Source organism: Podarcis melisellensis, assembly GCF_964234715.1.
Source record: "Podarcis melisellensis genome assembly, chromosome: 9".
NCBI classification, from domain to species: Eukaryota; Metazoa; Chordata; class Lepidosauria; order Squamata; family Lacertidae; genus Podarcis; species Podarcis melisellensis.
In genome coordinates, this window is record NC_138541.1 from 56,075,592 (window position 1) to 56,095,718 (window position 20,127).

Genomic DNA, 20,127 nt, shown 5'->3' on the forward strand with positions numbered 1-20,127 from the left:
TGCTTTGAAAATATAGAGCAAAATCCTCCCTAACCTCCATTATCCACAAATGAATGTGTTCAAGATAAGGATAACTGGCCATAAATCAGTGCCAAGGAGGAAAGGAGTCAGCAGCGGGAATAAAAGTTTTTGGATTAACTATCTGCAGTCTGGATTCAGACCATTCTTCCTAGGCTGGGAGGCGCACACATAAAGCATAGAATTGTAGAGTTGGTAGGACCCTGAAGATCATCTAGTCCAACCCCGTGCAATGCAGGAAAATGCAACTGTCCTGTACAGGGACTGAACCTGCTACCTTGGCTTTATCAGCACCATGGTGTAACCAACTGAGCCATCATGCAAATCACCTGGCACATCATAACCATGTATTCAAGATGTGTAAGAGCAGTTACCTATTATTGTGCTACTAATTCAGTTTCCTTTTTTTCTAGTACCACCTGACCTATGCAGATAAGGAACTGTTAGACAGAGAAACTAGAAGTGAAATCCTTCAGGAAGTGCTGAGGAGAGCAGCCAAGGACCTCCCCGTCTACACAAGAACAATGTCTGGAGGTAAACAGTTGTTAAGATTGAAGCGTGGGAAATTATTGCTCTTCCTGAGGGAATTCTCTTAGAAGAGATGCCTGTAAAACTCCATTTCACTTGTGCTTTGCATGATCCACTTAAAACAGATTGAGAGTGCCTGCAAAGCTCCTTTCAACCATGTCCCGCCTTTACCTGGGGGCAGATGGGAGTGGCTTGCCCAAAACATGCTCACAGGCCAAATGTGGAGGCCTGAAAGGCTGGATTTGGCCCACAGGCCAGAGACTCCCCATTCCTGGGCCTGGATAAAGGTGAATACATGTAAACACCATCTGGGTAAATCATAATAACCTCAATCCAGTTAGGGGCTTTACAAGCACAGAAGCAGTCTTTGTATGCATGCCCCTAGCTAGTTGGAGAATTGTATGTGTCACTCATCAGCCTGATGTAGCAACTAGCCTGAGAATTGGTGGTAACACTGACCAGCCATGGCTGGCTTCCTCAGTCTCAGCCCTCCAGAGGTTTTTGGCTTACAACTTCCATGATCCCTAGCTAGCAGGACCAGTGGTCAGGGATAATGGGAATTGTAGTCTCAAAACATCTGGAAGGCCAAGTTTGAGGAAGCCTGAGCCATGGAGTGTATGTGTGGATTTAGTCCTGTTCCCCTTCAAGCAGCCGGTTGATATGATTGCCAGTAATCTTTCAAGCTACATGAGTGCAAAGTTAGTTTTGGGATAGTGACTAGGAGTGCAATCCTAACCATGTTTACTTAGAAGTACCGTATTTTTCACTCTATAAGACGCACCAGACCACAAGACGCACCTAGTTTTTGGAGGAGGTAAACAAGAAAAAATATATTCTGAATCCCAGAAGCCAGAACAGCAAGAGGGATTGCTGCGCAGTGAAAGCAGCAATCCCTCTTGCGGTTCTGGCTTCTGGGATAGCTGTGCAGCCTGCATTCGCTCCATAAGATGCGCACACATTTTCCCTTACTTTTTAGGAGGGAAAAAATGAGTCTTATACAGCAAAAAATACGGTAAGTCCTATTTAATTCAGTCGAACTTTTTAAGGGTGGTTAGGACTTCAGGCTTAAATCAGCTCATATTTTTCACCTGTTATGGTTAGAAATATGACATTGTTAGCAAGTTAAGACATGAAAAAGAAACATAAATTTCTTGGCAGAACATTTCCCCCCCTTACTGCATCAGTTTCTGGGACCAGCAGAACAGTAACGTTTATGTTAAACAGAAGTCTTTTTCTGTCTTTGCAGCAATCAGATACTGTGACAGATGCCAACTTGTAAAACCAGACCGTTGTCATCACTGCTCTGTTTGTGATAAGTAAGGAACAAATATTGCAAGGCTATGTAGCATTTCTGTTATTGCTGAAGGAGTTGAGCAAGGAAAATTACCTGCATGGATTACTGAAGAAATTATATATACTTAAATATAGTTTTTTATTTTATTAATGGTTATTATTTCTTTATAAATTAGAATTTGATTATTTATTCTCTCAGTGTGGAATTCTGCTATTATTTACATGTGTGGATAGCCCGGTGATCTCATTGGGACATAACACCTGAGTAACTCATTGAAAAAAATTGTATGCTTAATATTTGAGGCATTTCATTTGACATAGACTATTAGCTATCACCACAAGCTTGATACTGCAAATTATATTCTATTATTGTTGTTTGTCTTTTTAAAGATGTATTTTGAAAATGGATCATCATTGCCCTTGGTAAGTAACCATGTTACTTCATCACTTTGGATTAGATAATATGGGAAACAAACACTGTTTCCTGATGATGAGGGGTGAAAAGTTCCACTCATGAGATTTAAGGAAGTGGCATGGCAAGATCTTGTGGCAATAGCACAGCATTTTGGGGGTAGTAGCCTTGCAGCAACGGTGATAACTATTGGAATGGAATCACCTGTTTTTTGCTTTTGCTTTTATTTTTGTTAAACAAGGTATTTGTGTGTGCTATCTTGGAGAGGAGTACCATATAGTCTACAGCTAAGGAAAATAGAAACATTTCACAAAATGGCAGGGAATTGCTATGAGGGAGGAAAGTGACGCCTATGTTTTGCATGGTTAGTTTTTCAGGTATTAAAAGGTTATGTGAGAAGTCCTGCTAAATGGGACCACATTCTTCAAAAGAAATCTAGATATAATAGATTTTTAATCGTCATTTTAATTTTAAAAAAACAGTAATAAAATAAAAAAGAAATTGTCAAAATAGCAATTTATGCCAGGGAAAAGGAGTGTCATTAATCTCTAGTAAAATAGCAACATACAGTAAACCAGAACTGGTCAGGGTGGTATCCTGATGGTGTTGCATTTTAACTGCCATCAACCTAGTCAGCAAAACTCAGAATATGTAGTCCAATAGTATCTAGAAGACACCACAATGGCTATTGTGCACAGTTATTTTTGGCATTGGAATTCTATCTAGAACAACCATGGAAGCCGAGAGAAAAGTAAATCTTTTCAACAATATTTTTTTGAAGTTCATGCATGGGAAATATGGATGTATTTTACTGCTTGAGTCTACTGCAGCTATGATGTGCTCCTTGTGCAAAGCCCAGGGAGAACATCTGAAAAAGCCCAGATGCCATTGATATGCAAGTGGCTCCCTTTGAGGAAAGACATTTTTATGTTTGCAATATTCCTCAGCACCTAGTGACTACTGCTTTAAATAGAGGAATTTCATCGATTATAATGGATTAGAAAGATGGGAGGTAAATACATAGTTTGAGGCCTATGAAGAAATATAAATGAAATTTAATTAATTATATGTCTGTATTTTCAGTGATGCAAGCTTCTTTTTCCCTAGGGTGAACAACTGTGTTGGATTTTCCAATTACAAATTTTTCCTTCTTTTCTTGGCATATTCTCTGTTATACTGCCTTTTCATTGTTGCAACCGATTTACAGTATTTTATTAAATTCTGGACAGTAAGTTTTAAAAGTATTTCATGTTTCAAATATTTAGCTCTGTAAACATAAACATGTTGACTGCTTATATATAGGGTACAATCCTAAACGCAGTTACTAGGCAGTAAAGAAAGTAAACCCAGCTGGACACAGTGGGAATTATTTTCAAGTGAAAACTAATAGGATTGTTCTGCTAACTAATGTTCATATATTATCTATTTTTAGACTGTAGTGAACCACCCTGAGATCTACGGGTATAGGGCAGTATACAAGTTTAATAAATAATCATAATAAAATAATAATTTAGAAGAATTCTACCTCAGTTTTTGTAGTCACAGTCAGTGGTTATGATTTGGTAAGGGAGAAGAAGAGTAATAAGCTTAGTTACAGATAGGTAGCCGTGTAAGAGTAATAAGCTTGTTAATGCTTTGGGGAGGAAAAACCTGTCATTTTTATGCTAGCTGACAAAGATCAAAAGCATTTTAAAAAATGGCATATGGCCTACATTCACTGTTAAAAGCCACTCAGGGTTGATGCCAGGTTTGATAGGGCCTTTGGTGGCAGTGACTCTCTGTCCGCCCCTTTCCTTTATCTTACCTGACAGGCAGGCAGGCTCAGCAGCAAAAAGAAAAAAGCCAATCTAGTAGCAAGTGTAACTTCGGACACCTGCCATTTTAATTCATTGATAATGCCTCTGTTGCCCCAGTGTAGCATCACTCTGGATCAATGCTATGTTGGGGCCTCAGTGACACTGTATGGGAGTTAAAATGGTGGGCCACAGCCAGGTTCAGCGCTGAGAGAAGTAAGCATTGTAAACTTTGTTTAGTTGCACTTGGGTTCTACTGAAATCTGTGTTAACTGTTATTTTAGTCCAAATTAACTTAGCAAAGGAATTTAACTAAAACTGATTTACTCTGGATTCATATTCAGGCCACTGCTGAACTACCATTTAAGGTGGTTGTCGAATATCAGGAATTCTGTCTGAAAATGAGAAGTTACACAGGGAAAGAATGCATTATTACTGAGGCGTAATTATGAGTACTGTGAAACAATACGAAAACGAAACAGTGCTTATTAACAAAATTAGCCTTACTCCCTGAGGCTGTGCTCCATTAGTACCCATAGAATATTTATCATATACGGTCGTACCTTGGTTTTCGAACAGCCTAGTTCTCGAATGTTTTGGCTCCCGAACATTACAAACCCGGAAGTGAGTGTTCCGGTTTTTGAACGTTCTTTTGGAAGCCGAATGCCTGACAGGGCTTCCGTGGCCTCCGATCAGAAGCCACGCTTTGGAAGTTGAACGCTTTGGAAGTTGAATGGAGCTTCCTGCAGCTAATCAAAAGCCACGCGCTTTGGAAGTCAAACACTTTGGAAGTTGATTGGACTTCCGGAACAGGTTCCATTCAAATTCCGAGGTACGCAACTGTATCTTCCATCATTCTCCCAAAGTATTGGGGGTGGTGTATCTGGGTGTGTCCCAGTAATTCTATAAACTACTTGGAAAAAAATTCCTTAGCAATTAGAGAAGTTCAACGTAGGTGATAAAAGATCCTTTATTTTATTTCCAGTATAAAGCATTGACATCCCCCCCCCTTTCCTCTCTTTATAGAATGGCCTTCCTGATACTCAAGCCAAGTTCCATATTATGTTTTTATTCTTTGCCGCAGCCATGTTTTCTGTCAGCTTATCATCTCTCTTTGGATATCACTGTTGGTTAGTGACCAAAAATAAATCAACATTAGGTAAGGATTCATAAGTTGATTCAGTCCATGTCCTGTGAACTGTGTGCACCGCTTTGAATGGGCTAAGGAATGTAACCATCTGTTCCCTTTCCAGAGGCATTCAGAGCACCTGTTTTTCGACATGGAACGGATAAGAATGGATTTAGCTTGGGATTTGACAAAAACCTAAGACAAGTCTTTGGGGATGAGAAAAAATATTGGTTGTTGCCAGTGTTTTCCAGGTAGGTGTTATATTGAGAGAAAACCGGTTATGTTTTGAAACCAACAATGAAAGTTGAGTTTTTAATGCTGCTCGCCTACTTACAATGTTGTTTCATTTTACTTTTCAGCCTAGGTGATGGATGCTCCTTTCCTACCTGCCTTGTTAACCAAGATCCTGAGCAGGCTTCTACTCCTTCTGGACATAGTTCTTCAAACAAAAAGTAAGCCTATATTTATTCCTTGTCAAGTTTCCACTTACCTTGTTGTTGTTTTTTGTTTCTTGCCTGCTGCTTAGATAGTAGTCATATTAACATTTAAGTGTACATTGGCATAGAAGCACTCTCACAAGTTGCATTTGAGACACATAATTAATGACCTTGTACAATCCATAATTCTTGATTGTAGATGCAGAAATGACTGTAGATAGCATTCTTCAATGTGATCATTTAAAAACAAATACACATACATGCTCCATATTTTTACAGAATGTTACTCTCTCCAGTTCCTGAGGGCAGGGACCATCTTCGTGCTGTTTTTTGTAAGCCACTCGAGAACATTTTCAGCAAAAGGGCAGGGTATAAAATTTATAAGATAAATAAGTACTGCAACCAAACAAACATGGTACCCATCATGCAGCAAATGAATGCTGTATTGTGACAAAGCATGGCAACCATACCATATGAGCACTCTAATACCTGGCTATTATCCTGTCTCAGTGAGGAGTTGCAAACCTCTAGCTTGCATATCCTGCTGCTGCCTCTAGCACACATGCATAAACAATTCAGACTAAACTGTTTAGGCACTGGAATTCATCAAATGCACCAGGAAACACAGAGCACCCAAGTTGAATATTTATAGGAAAAATAAAAACATTGGTAATGATGTTACCAATGGTAATGATGTTACCCTAACCTGGCGGTCTTCTAACGATATTTTTGCTCCTCCTTCAACATTTTTGTCATTGAATAGTGAGAATAGCCATCATTTTCCTGCTAAACCATTACGAGACTCCCAAAGTCATCTCCTTACTGACTCTCAGTCTTGGACAGAAACCAGCGCAAGTATTGAAAATAACAGATCGGGTAAGAGATTATTGTGGGGTTTTTTTATCCTGTGATGTTTTCAGGGTGACTTGCTTGCAGGCCTAGCTTCCAGTCCAGTTTGAAAACAAAATAAAATTTATGTACATATCAAAGCAGATACTATATGAGCAGTTCCTTTATAGCTAAACTCTAATTTGAAACCTGCAACTTTCTGGGCAGTGAGTGAATTAAAAGCAGGGGATGTCTGGCAACAAAACGGGGAATATATGTTGAAATAAACATGCATGAGAATGCAGCACAGCTTGTCCTTTTAAAAAAAGTTCCCTGAATCAGTTGGGCATTGGTATCTTTATTACACATACCTGCGCCATGGACCACAGTAGTCTTTGGATTTATGATTTTAAGACCTGTGCATTAAGTATAGAGACCTCATACAGATGACCAAACTCCACAAGAGGCATTTATAATATTTTTGACTTCTGATATGCATGCAACTGTTTTATGTAGGCTATCTGAAGGATAATATTCTCATATTTGTCATATTTGTCAAAGCCTTGCCAAGATCTGTTCCACTGCAGACAATATCCATTGCCCATCGTATCATATATTTTAGAGAAATTAAGGGTAGTAGCAACAGATGTATGTTGAAGGGATGTAGAATTCTTCTGCTGAGGCTCTCTGGTAAAAAAAAAAAAAAGGAACCACTGCTTCAAAGCATTATTTTATTTTTCAAAGGTATGACCAATCCTGCACTAACGATGGAAAATGAAACCTAGTCATGCAAGTACAAGAGAGAAATTCTGGATCTTTAAAGTAAGTTGTTCTTTTTAAAAATATACTTTCTTGACACCTTTATAATTTAATAAATTTCTCTTTTATAATCTTCTGTAGTTCATGATCTGCATGTGATTTAGATTGTGGACACATGATAGCCGTTACATCAGAACCCTTTGTTTTTCATACTGGTGTACTTTTAATGCTTTGTTGTAGTTAAGAATTGTTGATGAGAGGATGAGGGATTCCTCGACAACATCAGCATCCATTGACCAGCTGTTCCAGTCCACTGCACCGTGGATGTGCCAGAAGATATTTCAAGATCTAATTTAGCTGTCTCTGTATCATCACTTGAAATATAAGACCCGTTACCATCTCTTACATGTATGAAAAGAATGTTTTGGGTAACACAAATTATTGTTAAAATTCAAAAGGAATGTCTTGAAGATTACACATTGGGAAAGCAGGTAGTCTTTCCTTAAGACGTACAGGACAACACCTAGTCCTTTTTAAAGGACTAGGTTAAAAGGGGGATTTTTGCATTGGCATTGATAGCTCAGGTGAGTGTAACCTATTTTCATATAACCTGAACCTGCTCTTATGGCAATTCTTGAATCTTTTAAGTTTTGCCTCTGGTTTCCACATACAAGTTATCTTTAACCATGAAAATATATTCTCAACTTTTAGCAATTGATTTGGGGAACTTAGTAGGCTAGAATGATTGGACTATATTTTGAATCCTACCTTCAGCTGGGTTAGTCATACTTTTAAATTTAAACTAACCTCAGTTAGATAGGTTGGATAAGTTTTAGGAAAGGTTTTGTTTGATGCTAATATAATAGTTCCCCCCCCTCCCCACTTTATACATGACTCACCTACTTCTAGCTAGGCTACAATTTCTCTTAAATCATACAAGGGAAAGCAGAAGACAAACTCCATCCTCAATTTATGTGCATGTAAAACATGATCGGAGCAAAGTTTAGTGAGACTATAAATGTGTGATTGTTTACTATTCAGTTATTCAACCTTATTAGGAGTGTTTGATATTAATATTCCTTGAGACTGCTAGGCTTCAAAAGCTTAACCTAAATTTTGTGCCTTTAAGAGGCTCCATTTTAACTATATGAATCTTTTCTCAGTTTGATTTAGCATCCTTAAATTGCTGCATTCCTCATCATTACCCTGATGATGTACATATAAGATGTATTATCATGTAGAACATACTAAAATTAATTACTGTGATGACTACACTCTGGATTATGAAGCCAAGTGGGCTTGCAGAGACCCTTTTTATTTTAAATGAAACTAACAGTTGTTTAGGCTTTTGTAGGATTTGTCAGACATTTCTGAAGCCAAGAAAACTGAAGTTTCATAATACGTTTTTTATCAGTGCCTTTGCATGCACGGTATCTCAGATGAAATTATATACATTTAATGGATCGCATAAAATACATTGTGCTGTTTACATAAAATAGGTGGTAATATTTAATTCCAAGATGGTTTGTAGAAGTTGATAATATTATGAGCAGAGGAAATTATAGGTAACTCACAAGGGTGCATTTGTGAAACAAATTGCCACTTTAAAATCAGTTGGGTAGTCAGATTTTTAAATTATTATAGACACAGTAGGATGCATATCTGGCTCCATGACTTACCCTACAGCTGCAGTTGCACCAAGTAAAAATATTTTTTCAAAAGCAGGAGGACCATTAGAGCCCAGTTCCTGAGTGAATCACTGTTAATGTTTTTCTGAAACATTAAGAACGTTATTTCCTATTCTTCAGGCAACAAAGAAGACTTGGAGGATTACTTCAAAATTATTCACCCATGTAAATAAGGTTCTATTAAAGTGAAATGGTATGATGTCTCTCGACATCATTGCCATTATAACTGGAAGGCCGCGCCCCCCCCCCGCAACCTCTATCTACATTTTAATCCAAATGAGTCGTTACAGGTTCAATCACCAGAAGTGCCAGAATATGACCCTGGGGTATTTGAGATCATTGTGATCTGCATTACATAGTTTTACACAGTATGTGCAGACGTGTTTTGGAGCCAATAGTTTCTATAGCATAATGTTGTATTTACTTAGTATTCAGTGTTGAAAGTGGCCATGAGAATCACAGGGACCGAATGGAAAAGACTGGTACTTTCATTGCTTCATCATAATGCACATTGTGATGTGTATTCTGGTTATGCAGGGCTGCCTTTGATACTTTACCAGCATTCATTAAAATGTGTATAAAATGAAGGGGAAAGCTGAAATTCAGTTTTCGTGGGACACATTTATTACAGATAAAATCTATCTTATAGTATTTTTCAGTAAAATTCAGACTATCAGAGCATGTTTTAAATATGGCTCACATTGCTGCATCATGGAAAGGAAGATTGATGACTGTGTCTGATTCCAGTATTTAAACATACCTCCTGGGAAAGTGGGGTTCATGCAAAAGATTGAGCCAGCCTACGATGGGTGTAAATGCATTATCATGATGCACTTTTTCCAGCTAATTCAGATGTCACACATAATTATTAAGGTAGGAATGGCTGTTTTACATCCTGACCGTATTTTCTTGAATGTAAATATCAGTGCTATCTGTGAACGATGGGGCTTCACAATAAAAGCGTGTGGGATTAGGGAGTGAGCAAATAGCAGAAGTGGGTGTCATAGGTAGTAAGTGGTGATGTAGGTATGGCTACTGCAGAATTTTAGAGGAGCTTTATGACTTCCTGTTTCTGGAAATGCAAATTTCAAATTCCTTCATAAATTATAGTACGGGAGAAAGGAATCTTTTCTCACTCCACCTCCACACTGATTAACTGAAAACTAGGACTCACACTTTAAAGACATTTTGGTCAATTGTGTGGGTTTTGGCTGACTGGTCAATTTAATCTGCTGATTAAATTTGCATAAACTTTTACACAGGTAAAAACAATAATTTTGAAGGAAGAAATATACTTTTGTTTTTAGATGAACTATTCCCTCCAATGCATAATGGAAGGGAAATGCCTCTTAAGAAGCTGCTTGCTGTCTTAAGTTTGTAGAAGTAATTATGTTTTCAAATGTCTATTTTTAAAGCTGTTGCCTATTTAGCAGAGGACACATTTTTAGGTGATTAAAATGTTGGAGTGCTTTGATTACATGATCAATCATTGCAGCCCTATTAAAACATTTTGGTTAATCGACAAGGATTCAAAATACTCCTTTTAAATGCTTTCATAGTTCAGATTCCATTACAGCACATAGGGAGTAACATGTCACTATATGAAACAAAATATTAATACACCCATTAGGAACTACTTGGTCAGCCTATGTATTGAATTCTTTCCTTCAGAATTAATAGTTCTTATTTAATGTGTAAAACAGTATGTATTTTGCATATGCCACCATTATATAGAATGCAAAGTACTGGTAGATATGCTTCTAGTACGTACAAATATATATGCCTACAGAGCTAGTAGTACTATGATTGTGCTATACATTGCTTTTACACAATTGCTGGCTTATCCCATCTGCCCCTTTTTCAGGTGAAGATGTTTTTTCAGCCCCAAATGCATTTACATTTTAATAACCCCCCTGTATGTGCTGGACACAAAAATTTCTAATCTTCCCAGAGCACGAGTGATAGCTGTTTAGCAGGTGATCTGTCACCTCACCTGTTAATGTCAGCTCTAGGAGCACTGGGAGTACTTGTACAAACTTTTTAAAAAAAAAACACAGACTGATCTGTAAAGCAAAGCCATGTCCTGTGCATCCAGGGCACAAAGGAAAGTGAGCTGAGAGATGACACAGGGAGTACTTGACTCTAGCTTACAATAAATTTTATGAGTGTGCTTTTTCACCTTTATGAAGCTGGCAAAGGAGGGACAGTGTGACCCATCCATGTTCAGTTAGCAAATATTATTTATTTTTGCAGGCTTGTAACTTTCAGGTTATTTCACAAAGGTAAAGGTAAATGGGACTAATTAAGAGTGTGCACTGCCTAATCCTTTGCTAGCTTCCATCTTTACATTTTGAACACCAAACAATTTTGAGCTAGCTTGTCAAGATAACATTTAAATCTTCTCCCCACCTCAAACCTCATCTAACCTAATCCTTTATGGACTAAAAGGTTTGGCAGAACTGCAAAACTCACACAGGTCATCCAAGACAACAGACGATACAAAATGTACAAGTTGAGAGTAAAGCTAAATAATGCTATAGATTACTGTGTTTTGTTTTTTTCAAATTGGTGACAAAGTACTAATTTTGAAAATACGGCTTTTAAAAAGTCCTATATAATTAAAGCTAAAATTCTGACCTAAGGCCAGAAATGTTTTTTACTGCTTTAACAGAGGATGCACTGTTACAATGGCTTTTAAGATGGAGAGTTCTGGGTTCAGTTACTTGTTTTCATAGATTACAATCTGCATTATCCCCAGCCAACATGGCCAATGGTTAGGGGTGATGGAGGTGTGGTCCAGTGAATATATGAAGGGGTACAGCTCTCCCATACCTGCCAAAGAAGAAACTTCATGTGAACTGCAGATATGTTGAACTAGTTAGGAAACAATTTGTGGCTAGAATTTGTTCCTACTCCTTCTCAGTGTTTTCACTAGTGCCAAGTCCACTGCTTCAGAGACTTACTGTTATTTAATGCACCAGAAACTGTAACGATTGGGACTCCTTCAATTCGCAACATAGGAAAACTATTTTAAAACTTGAGAGAAGGATTTTGTTCTGGTGTTAAACTAAAGTAAGAGCTGTAACATTGCAAAAAACAAAAACACCCTTTTCTTCCCCAAACCTACAAGCCAGATGCAATTAAAGAATGGCACCTGTCACTGAAGGCACTATACACAGCTCACAACCTATTCTGTACTGAAGGGGGGAAACATTTGGGTGTGGAAGCTCCTTGTCAGTACTGTACATCTCAACATTCCAAAAACAGCACTTGTATAACTTGGTTACCCAGTTGAATTAAAGTGGGCCATGATGGAACCCAGAAAATATCTGTATATTGCCACAGAAGTTAACTCCAGTGATTCACTGGTTACTCTATAGTTAAATTACTTTAAATGACTATCAGGCGAATGTTTGTTTATAAAATGGTCAGGTGAAAAAAACCATTGTACAGTGTGACTGTTACAAATTAGCCTTTTGGACTACTCAGGGTACTGCGATTGGACAAACTTTACTTCACCTCTGAAAGGAATCAGTTTTTGAGGACACAGATGACATTACTCTGTAGGTATGCTCTGCTGGTGATTTGTTTGCTCCTCTTCCTGCTTTACTTCTTCAGTGATGCTGTCAAGACTTTTGAAGCAGAATGAGGAGTCCTAGCTTCCAAAATGCTCTGCTCCAGAACTGCTTTTAACTGGGTCATCCCTGTAATGAAAACACATTCCCAATGCTTGCCTGAGTACATGTTTGCTACGAAGCAACAGTGTACATATAACTACCGGTCTTGCAAAGAAGAGCTTCTTGCATTGCTTTTGTTTGTACTCTGTAAAGCAGTATTATGTATTTTTGTATCATATCTTGCTGCTGGGGAAAATAAGAATAAAAGAGACAAATGACAAGAATTCTGCCTTTGAATTTGAGAACTGGAAAGGGCCATGTGCAACAACACAAGCAGTGGCATTGAAAATGTTTTACTAACATGGCTAGCACGCAAAACATGCACCATTCACAGCTGGTGCAAGTTTTATCAACTGTTACCAAATACGATTTTTCCCACTGCCCAACAGAGACTTTGGTCAGCCTACTGCTGGCATTTGGTCACCAAATGGGTATCCCACAAGGGAATGCAGGCCTTGACCTCAAGCAGGTTGCCCACAACTACAACAAAACTAAGTTAGCATATCAGCAACTGAAGCCTTTAGAACCAAGTGGTCCCTCCACACCCAGAGCAAGACGTGGAATAGTGGTTGTGGCAATAAGACTTACCTGTAGTTCATGGTGGGGATCAGGATCTGGCCCACCTACTCAGCCATCTTGGCTGGGGATCACAGAGTCACCGTTCCTAAAGTAAGTAAGATTAGTGTATCTGGTGGAGGGGCATCTAGAACATACTATCTCCTACACCAAATATCAGATTATGTTTTGAATAGCAGACTGGACTGGGGACAACAAAACAGTGGAATTAAATTATTGCCGCAGGTAATAAATCCAAAGGGATTAATTGGGCACAATGATATTACCAGTAAAAGCTTTCAAAACAAAACAAAACTACAAGTCTGCAGATATGTAAGAAAACACTTTTGAAGCCTTTATTTACAAAAGCTTTTAAAAACAAATACCCTCTTATGCAAATGTGTTATTGTTCTTTAAAAAGGACCACCCACAGTTACATCACTGTAACTTCTTGAGGAGAGAGAGGAAAACAGGTTAAAGTACATGGTAAACAAATCAATTTAGGATTTACTCTTGCTGATTTTCAGTGTGGGCGAGACACACGAAATGCTGCCACAGGCACTCCATCATTTCAGGTTAGGGTTTAGCTATTCAATACCAATTGAAGTCCTCCTGCACAACTGCTTCGAATGAGCATGCTCTGCATGGTTAAGAAAGTACTTTGTGGTCCTTTAATAAAACAATGTATTTATAAAATATATTGCTTAGACTCAAAAAAATAAACTAGCCTTACAAGCCTCCGGTAGCTTTATTAGGTACAAATAGATTTTGTTGTTTTACAACAAATGCCTTTTGTATCAGCTACCAAAAGGGCACACCTATCTTCCTTTTATTTAGCTCATTATCGAGTTGGCTTCAAATCTTTGGATCTCGTCCTCATACGGACTTGTGTTCATCTATTCAAGTAGAAAATAAATACGGTTTTAAAATAGAAAGTATTTGTAGGAAATAGCTTCCTGTAACAGGAATAAGGAACTGGATCCACAATGTGAACTGTTAAATCTTACTGCAATCTCCATCATTTCAATTATTCTGCTCAAAAGCAAAATAGGACACAGTTGTCCCCAAAGGCGGTACAGCTTGTTTCCAGATACAGGAGGAAAATTTGACAAGGAACCTCTCCGAAACACACCCTAATGAATTGAACAGAGCACAAATTAGACACCAGGCAAGAGCTTCTAAATTCAGTGGAGTACATCCAGGACAGATTCTGATGGCATCATCTAGTTATTCTGATCACACACAGCAGTGTGAAACTGGCAAGCTGATCATAAGCCGGTGTGTACAGGGCACACCTGGAAGACTGGACACCAGTTTAGATATGAGCAGCTACTAGGATTTCAGTAGTTCTGAACAAGATTATGCAGTGAATATGAGCTTTTCTAATGAATTTGCAACTTTGTGTGTTCAACCAAGAGGATTAACATTTTGTCTGGGCCAGGGGAGGGGTCAAAACCAGAATTTCAGAAAAAACAGAGGATGTGACTGAGAGAGTCAGTCTTCTAAAGTGCAAATGTGATGGTCCACAACCTTGAATAGCTAAAACTCCTGTACACCAGAAGGGATAAAGAAATGTGGAAATTGGTTACAATCAGTGCTAGTTCAGTTTGGGGAAAGGGGTGAGGGAGATAATAAACCAATACTAAGACCAATTAAAGTTTACCAGAAATTTCATTATCATTTTAGCTTTCTTCTACCCGCCACGCTGCTCCTACATGTGCTTATGTACAGATGGGCAAAGTACAAGGCCACATTTAACCCAGAAATGCCTACACCTTAAGGTCAAAAAACTGGGATAGGAACAGTCAGGTTTAGTACATACAAAGGCATAAAAGGAAGTGTGCCAAGGGGAAGAGAAGGCCTTATTGTCCCAAGGGATTCAACCAGAGATAAAACCTATGTACAAGCACGTGGAGCTCAGAAAAAGCAGCTTCCCATTTCATGTCATGATTGCTTGTTGGCTTCTTCTTCATACGCATTTCCTGTCCCATTCTGTACATATGAGGAACCAGAACCGAGACCGTACAAGTGACCACAGTACTTTGCATCATCAATGTGATCTTCGAAGAACATCTGGAGACAATTCAAAACCACAAGTCAGTGAGAAAGCTAAGGAGGAGAAAGCTAAGTGGCAGGGTCTATCTTGTCACAAAAGGACATTCCAGACTAATCTGCTCCGAACAAACTGTGGCCCCACACACTGTTCTTCCATTTTTATGCATTCAATCAATCCATGAGAGGGCATACTGCTTGCCCACATCACATTTATTGGGAAAGGCTATGCTATGGACAATAGCAGAACACCTCCTTTGCAGGTAGAACATCCCTGGTTCAATCCCTGACATCTTGAGGTATGAGTGAAAAAGACTTCTACCTGAAACCCTAGTGAGCCACTGGCAGGAACCAGCTGGCAGTAAATCACACTGTGTAAGTTGGAGTTAACTCTTTATTAGCAAGAACACAATTTGCACAGACTTGGTGCTCTTCCCCAGTAGGCCTTGCCCATGGATCAGTTACCAAGACAAAGTTCCCACCTCCTCACAGCTGCCCACGTTCCCCTTTTTCCAAGCAATCTGAGACCGCATCTGTGAGCAGCCAACCTCTCCTCTGCCCTTTGCATGCCACTTCTGGTTCTGGGAGAGAAGGTGGGAGGGAAGCTTGTTGCAGAAAGAGGAGACACCCATGACCCTTCCTCAGCCAGAATCATCTCTGCCTCTTGACCGCCCTCTTCTCCTGCTTGACCTCTCACCTGATTCTGGACTTCTCTCTGCCACAGACTCTCCCACTTTGCTAAGCTCAGTTAGTTACCTCTTCAGCTTTGGGCACCCCTTCTTCCCAGTCTTGACCACTCATTGTTGTCCCGCCATCACTCCCCGGGCTCTGAGCCTGGTTCCCCAGCTGGTTCCTCCTACCATCCCTAGTCAGTCCAAGCAACCACTATCAGTGTTGACAGTACTGAGCTAGATTGACCAATGGTCTGACTCGATATAAGGCTGATTCCTTTGGTATGTGTGAGGCAGGTGAAGCTGGGACCTGCCTTTTGGTCAAAGCCACACACAAACTGGCATTGAGGACAGACTGCAGAGAGTAAGCTGCCACTTAGCCACTGCTTCTGCCAGAGAGAGGAACTACCTTGCACTCTGAGAAGCCTATTTCCAGGGTTAGCTTCACTAGGCCCAACCCCAGTGGCAAGTTAAATAACAGTTATTCATCCAAAGGCCTTATAACCAACCAAACCCCCAACCACCTACCTCTCTCATTTTGAAGAAGGCCATGCCAGTTAGTAGAGAATCGGATCCTGCTTGATGCTGCGGTCCTATCCTCTCCAGCTCCAACTGCTCAGCAACTTCTTGCAATCCACCCTGAAAGAGAAGATGGCAGCACAATCAGAAGTTTGTAAGTTATGACCTCAGGTAATAAAACAGGTGAGGAATTGGTTTCCACCCCATTTGTTTATGTAACTGTTTCTGAAGCAAGTGATCGCACAACCAAAAAGCCATGCTTTTTCTTGGAATCGTGATGTTAGCTAAAGATACAATTTCACTGAAGCCCTCGCAAATGAGGAAAGGAATGGCTTATATTGTTGCTTTTAAACCCACTGGAAATAAAAACTGAAAAGACAAATCTTGAAAGTGCTACATGGCCCTTGTCAGAAGCATGTATAATTAGAGTTTTCTCCCCCACTGTTACAACCATGTGCAGGAGGGAGTGTTGTACCCACAAACTTGCTAAATGACAATACTGAACCACAACCAATTGGAGGGGTCAGATGAGTCTGTATAATGCAGACATTGTGCCTGAGCAGAGGTTTCTAGTGATCTGCCTAGGTATGAGACCAGAAGTTTTTAGGATGGAAGGGCAACAGATAGGGGCTTTAATAGAACCACTACTTTGGTTTAAGAAAATTAGGAGACTACAAGGTCATGGATGCAATCCCCATAGGGCCAGCTGCAGTTTCCTACAATGCAGAGGGTTGGAATACATGATCCTCAGTGTTCCAATTCTATGATTCTATGACCTATACAATTTTTTTTTTGGGGGGGGGGAATATTACCGGAATGCATGTTTTACTCCCAAAAATCCTACAATTTACACTCAGATGATTTAATTTTTTTCATATTCAACTACCCAAAACATTGGCGAATCAAGGAAAAGACTCTTCAGAAATTAAGGTTATGAACTTCGAAGAGTCTAGAATCACTATAATTGCTTTACTATAGGATCCATAAACAGGAACCTTTTAATAAAACAAATGCATCAAGGAATCCAGTTAAGTTAAATCCTCCCCCATCCACCATTTTCCAAATGATACCATGCAAATTTAGAATATGTAGTGCATTCTTCAAGCTATACTGGCTTGAGGGACTACTCATTACGTACATAATTAATAAATGTGATGCTGGTGATGTTGATAATGACGATAATAATAAAAGATCCAATGTACTCAGTCAAACGCTATTAACCAAAAAAAATGCAACTCCAAACTATATTATTTCCTCCCTTTGTCCAAAGACGCCAGGGCAGTGTACAACATAATCTACACAGAATAAAAATAATATACAGAATAATAATAAAAACATCATCATAATAGTCCCCACACGCATTTAACAGGCCATATACTATTTAATGGCTGAAGGCCTGAGTAAAGATGAATGTTTTTGCCTGGTGCCTATAGACATGTAATGATAGCACCAGGCAAGCCTCTCTGGGGAGAGCATTCCACAGACAGAGCCACCACAGAAAAGGCTCGTTCTCACGTCGTCACCCTCTGAACCTCACAGGGAGGAGGGACATAGAGAAGGGACTTGGATGACAAGCACAGGGTCCAGGTTGGTGTACATAAGATCTAATGCAAGGATAAGGAACCTCCAGAGTTGTTGGACAACAATCCTATAATCCCTGGTCATTCGCTACGCTGGCTGGGGCTGATGATAGCTAGGTCTAACGGTAGCAATTTATAGACAACACCGTAAAGGTAGAAGACAAGACAAAAGCTGACTTGTGACATTCTTCATCCATAAAAAACTTTACTCCTAAAAATGCTGTTTAATCTCTGTTAAAAAGGCATTGGGGAATTTACCTTGAGATTTTTGCAACTCTTCATAAGGTACTTCACATCATAAATGACAGGGAAAAATAATCTCAGAATCTCAAAGAAGTCCAGCTCTTCCTCAGGTAAATTGGAATTCGTCAAGATCTTGATCAAATAACCAAAGTCATAGCCACTGCAAAACAATTAGGAACAGAAACAAAACAAAAACACCAAAGTTTAGTCAGATTGTCATTCCAGAGATTCTTCTCTTTAAAAGAAAAACTGCAAAGCCCAGGCATATGTATTCTCTTCAAGACACTAAATTCATTATTATTATTATTAAGAAGAAAGGCAGGGGAAGTTCTGTTGCAAAGCCGGAAGCCCTTGTGCCAATGGAACTACTTTGCTGGATACTGGCCAATGTAACCATCTGCAAGAGATAGTTAATCTATAGCATACCAAATGAGTCTGTACTATAATCTTCCTTAAGAGGTTATTTTAAAAGAAAATGCATTAAATGTATATTTCACAGTGGTGATATTGTGGATATGCTGACAGCCAATAAGCAATATACATATGAAGAGAATTCTTAAGAAACCTTTAAGAAATATTGCTTTTATATCCATCTACTGAGCAACTAAATCTACTGCTGTTCCCTGTTTATAGGACAGAGTATGAAATGACAATTTAAACCTACGTTCTGCTATATTTTACCAATACCTTTTGTTTAAGAGTGATAGTCAAGTCAAATAGACCCAATGAAATCAATGAACTTTAGCTACTTAAATCTGTTGGTTTCAATGGGTCTACTTTAAATATGACAAACACCAGATAGAACCCTAAATTATTAACTATGTTACATTACAAATTAAACAACCTTAGGTCTGCATCAGAGCTTTCCAAACTTTTCATGTTTGGTGACACACTTTTTAGATGTGCATCATTTTGTGACACAGTAATTCAGTTTTATTTGCAAACTGGAGGTTAAACTAACCCCTTTCCAGCCCCAGGAGGAGTGTGGGGAGCATTCACACAACACAACTACACACTGCAGCCGACACACTAACGTGTTGCAACAGAGAGTTTTGAAAGCTCTGGTCTACATCAATAGTCAATAATATTTTGCGAGGCAAAGCCTGTAGGTTTATATTCTAAATATTTTCACTATAGTTTGAAAAAATATGCATTGAAGTGTTTTAGAAATTATCCAGTGCTCCAAAAATTCTTCCATCTGATACAGAATTTCTTATTGTTACATTCCAGGTTTTCCTAAGCTTCTGCCCTTTTGTAAAATTTTAATATTGCTTATTGAATGCCTTGCATTCTTCCTCCCATTATTTTCACAGCTAAGCCACCAATTTCCTAGGTTTCTAAGCACACCTTTAAATCAGTAGTCCTTCTACCTTTTTTAGGCCCCAGGGCCCATTTTTAACTCAAATATCCATTTGGGGGACCCATTTCTTAATCTTTTATCATATATATACATGGTGGTAGTCCTCCTGTTACAACCCACACATTGAAGGCTAGTGTCTTAGGCCCAACCCAATTCATGTTTATGCGTTTATTAAGTCCCACTACTTTAAAATGGGACTTACTCCCAAGTATGCACAAGATTACAGTCCATGGCTGCAACCTAAACACACCAGTACACCCCACTGAATGCAATGGGAGCCACTTTTGTATAGATGCACTGTTAGTAAACTTACCTACAGAGTTAATGTTACTAACATCTCCTGTGATTTCTCTGATGGTATTTAATGCATCCTTCCAACCATTTTATATGATATTACGCTGTTAGCACATGGATGTCAATCCAGCATCAATGGTTTGACAAAACCAACAACTGACAGAAACGCAACTATATATTCTCTTAGTTTTTGCATAATACACTAAAATTAAGACCTTGGAAAGTTTTCTTAATTGCAAAAATAATCAAGACAGTCCTTTTTACATAAATATGACTAATAAATATTCATCT

The 20,127-nt window shown here is 38.9% G+C and overlaps 2 protein-coding genes across 3 annotated transcripts in view; one reads left to right on the forward strand and one right to left on the reverse strand.

Moving 5' to 3' along the window:
* The window catches only part of ZDHHC2 (zDHHC palmitoyltransferase 2), a 27,153-nt gene extending 14,367 nt beyond the window's left edge, over positions 1-12,786 (forward strand). Inside the window, exons 4-13 of the mRNA XM_081924583.1 lie at positions 432-552; positions 1,793-1,862; positions 2,230-2,262; positions 3,359-3,479; positions 5,071-5,203; positions 5,298-5,424; positions 5,533-5,625; positions 6,374-6,486; positions 7,183-7,260; positions 7,438-12,786. Coding sequence (XP_081780709.1) covers positions 432-552; positions 1,793-1,862; positions 2,230-2,262; positions 3,359-3,479; positions 5,071-5,203; positions 5,298-5,424; positions 5,533-5,625; positions 6,374-6,486; positions 7,183-7,223 — 852 coding nt within the window. The 3' untranslated portion in view covers positions 7,224-7,260; positions 7,438-12,786. The remainder of the gene's footprint in view (positions 1-431; positions 553-1,792; positions 1,863-2,229; positions 2,263-3,358; positions 3,480-5,070; positions 5,204-5,297; positions 5,425-5,532; positions 5,626-6,373; positions 6,487-7,182; positions 7,261-7,437) is intronic.
* Positions 10,932-20,127, reverse strand: part of CNOT7 (CCR4-NOT transcription complex subunit 7) — a 22,480-nt gene continuing 13,284 nt past the window's right edge. For both annotated transcript variants that reach the window (XM_081924611.1, XM_081924612.1), the window contains 3 exons: positions 18,198-18,342; positions 16,369-16,479; positions 10,932-15,190 (listed from right to left, as the gene is read on the reverse strand). In XM_081924611.1, the coding sequence (XP_081780737.1) occupies positions 15,062-15,190; positions 16,369-16,479; positions 18,198-18,342 (385 nt within the window). In that variant the 3' untranslated portion in view covers positions 10,932-15,061. The remainder of the gene's footprint in view (positions 15,191-16,368; positions 16,480-18,197; positions 18,343-20,127) is intronic.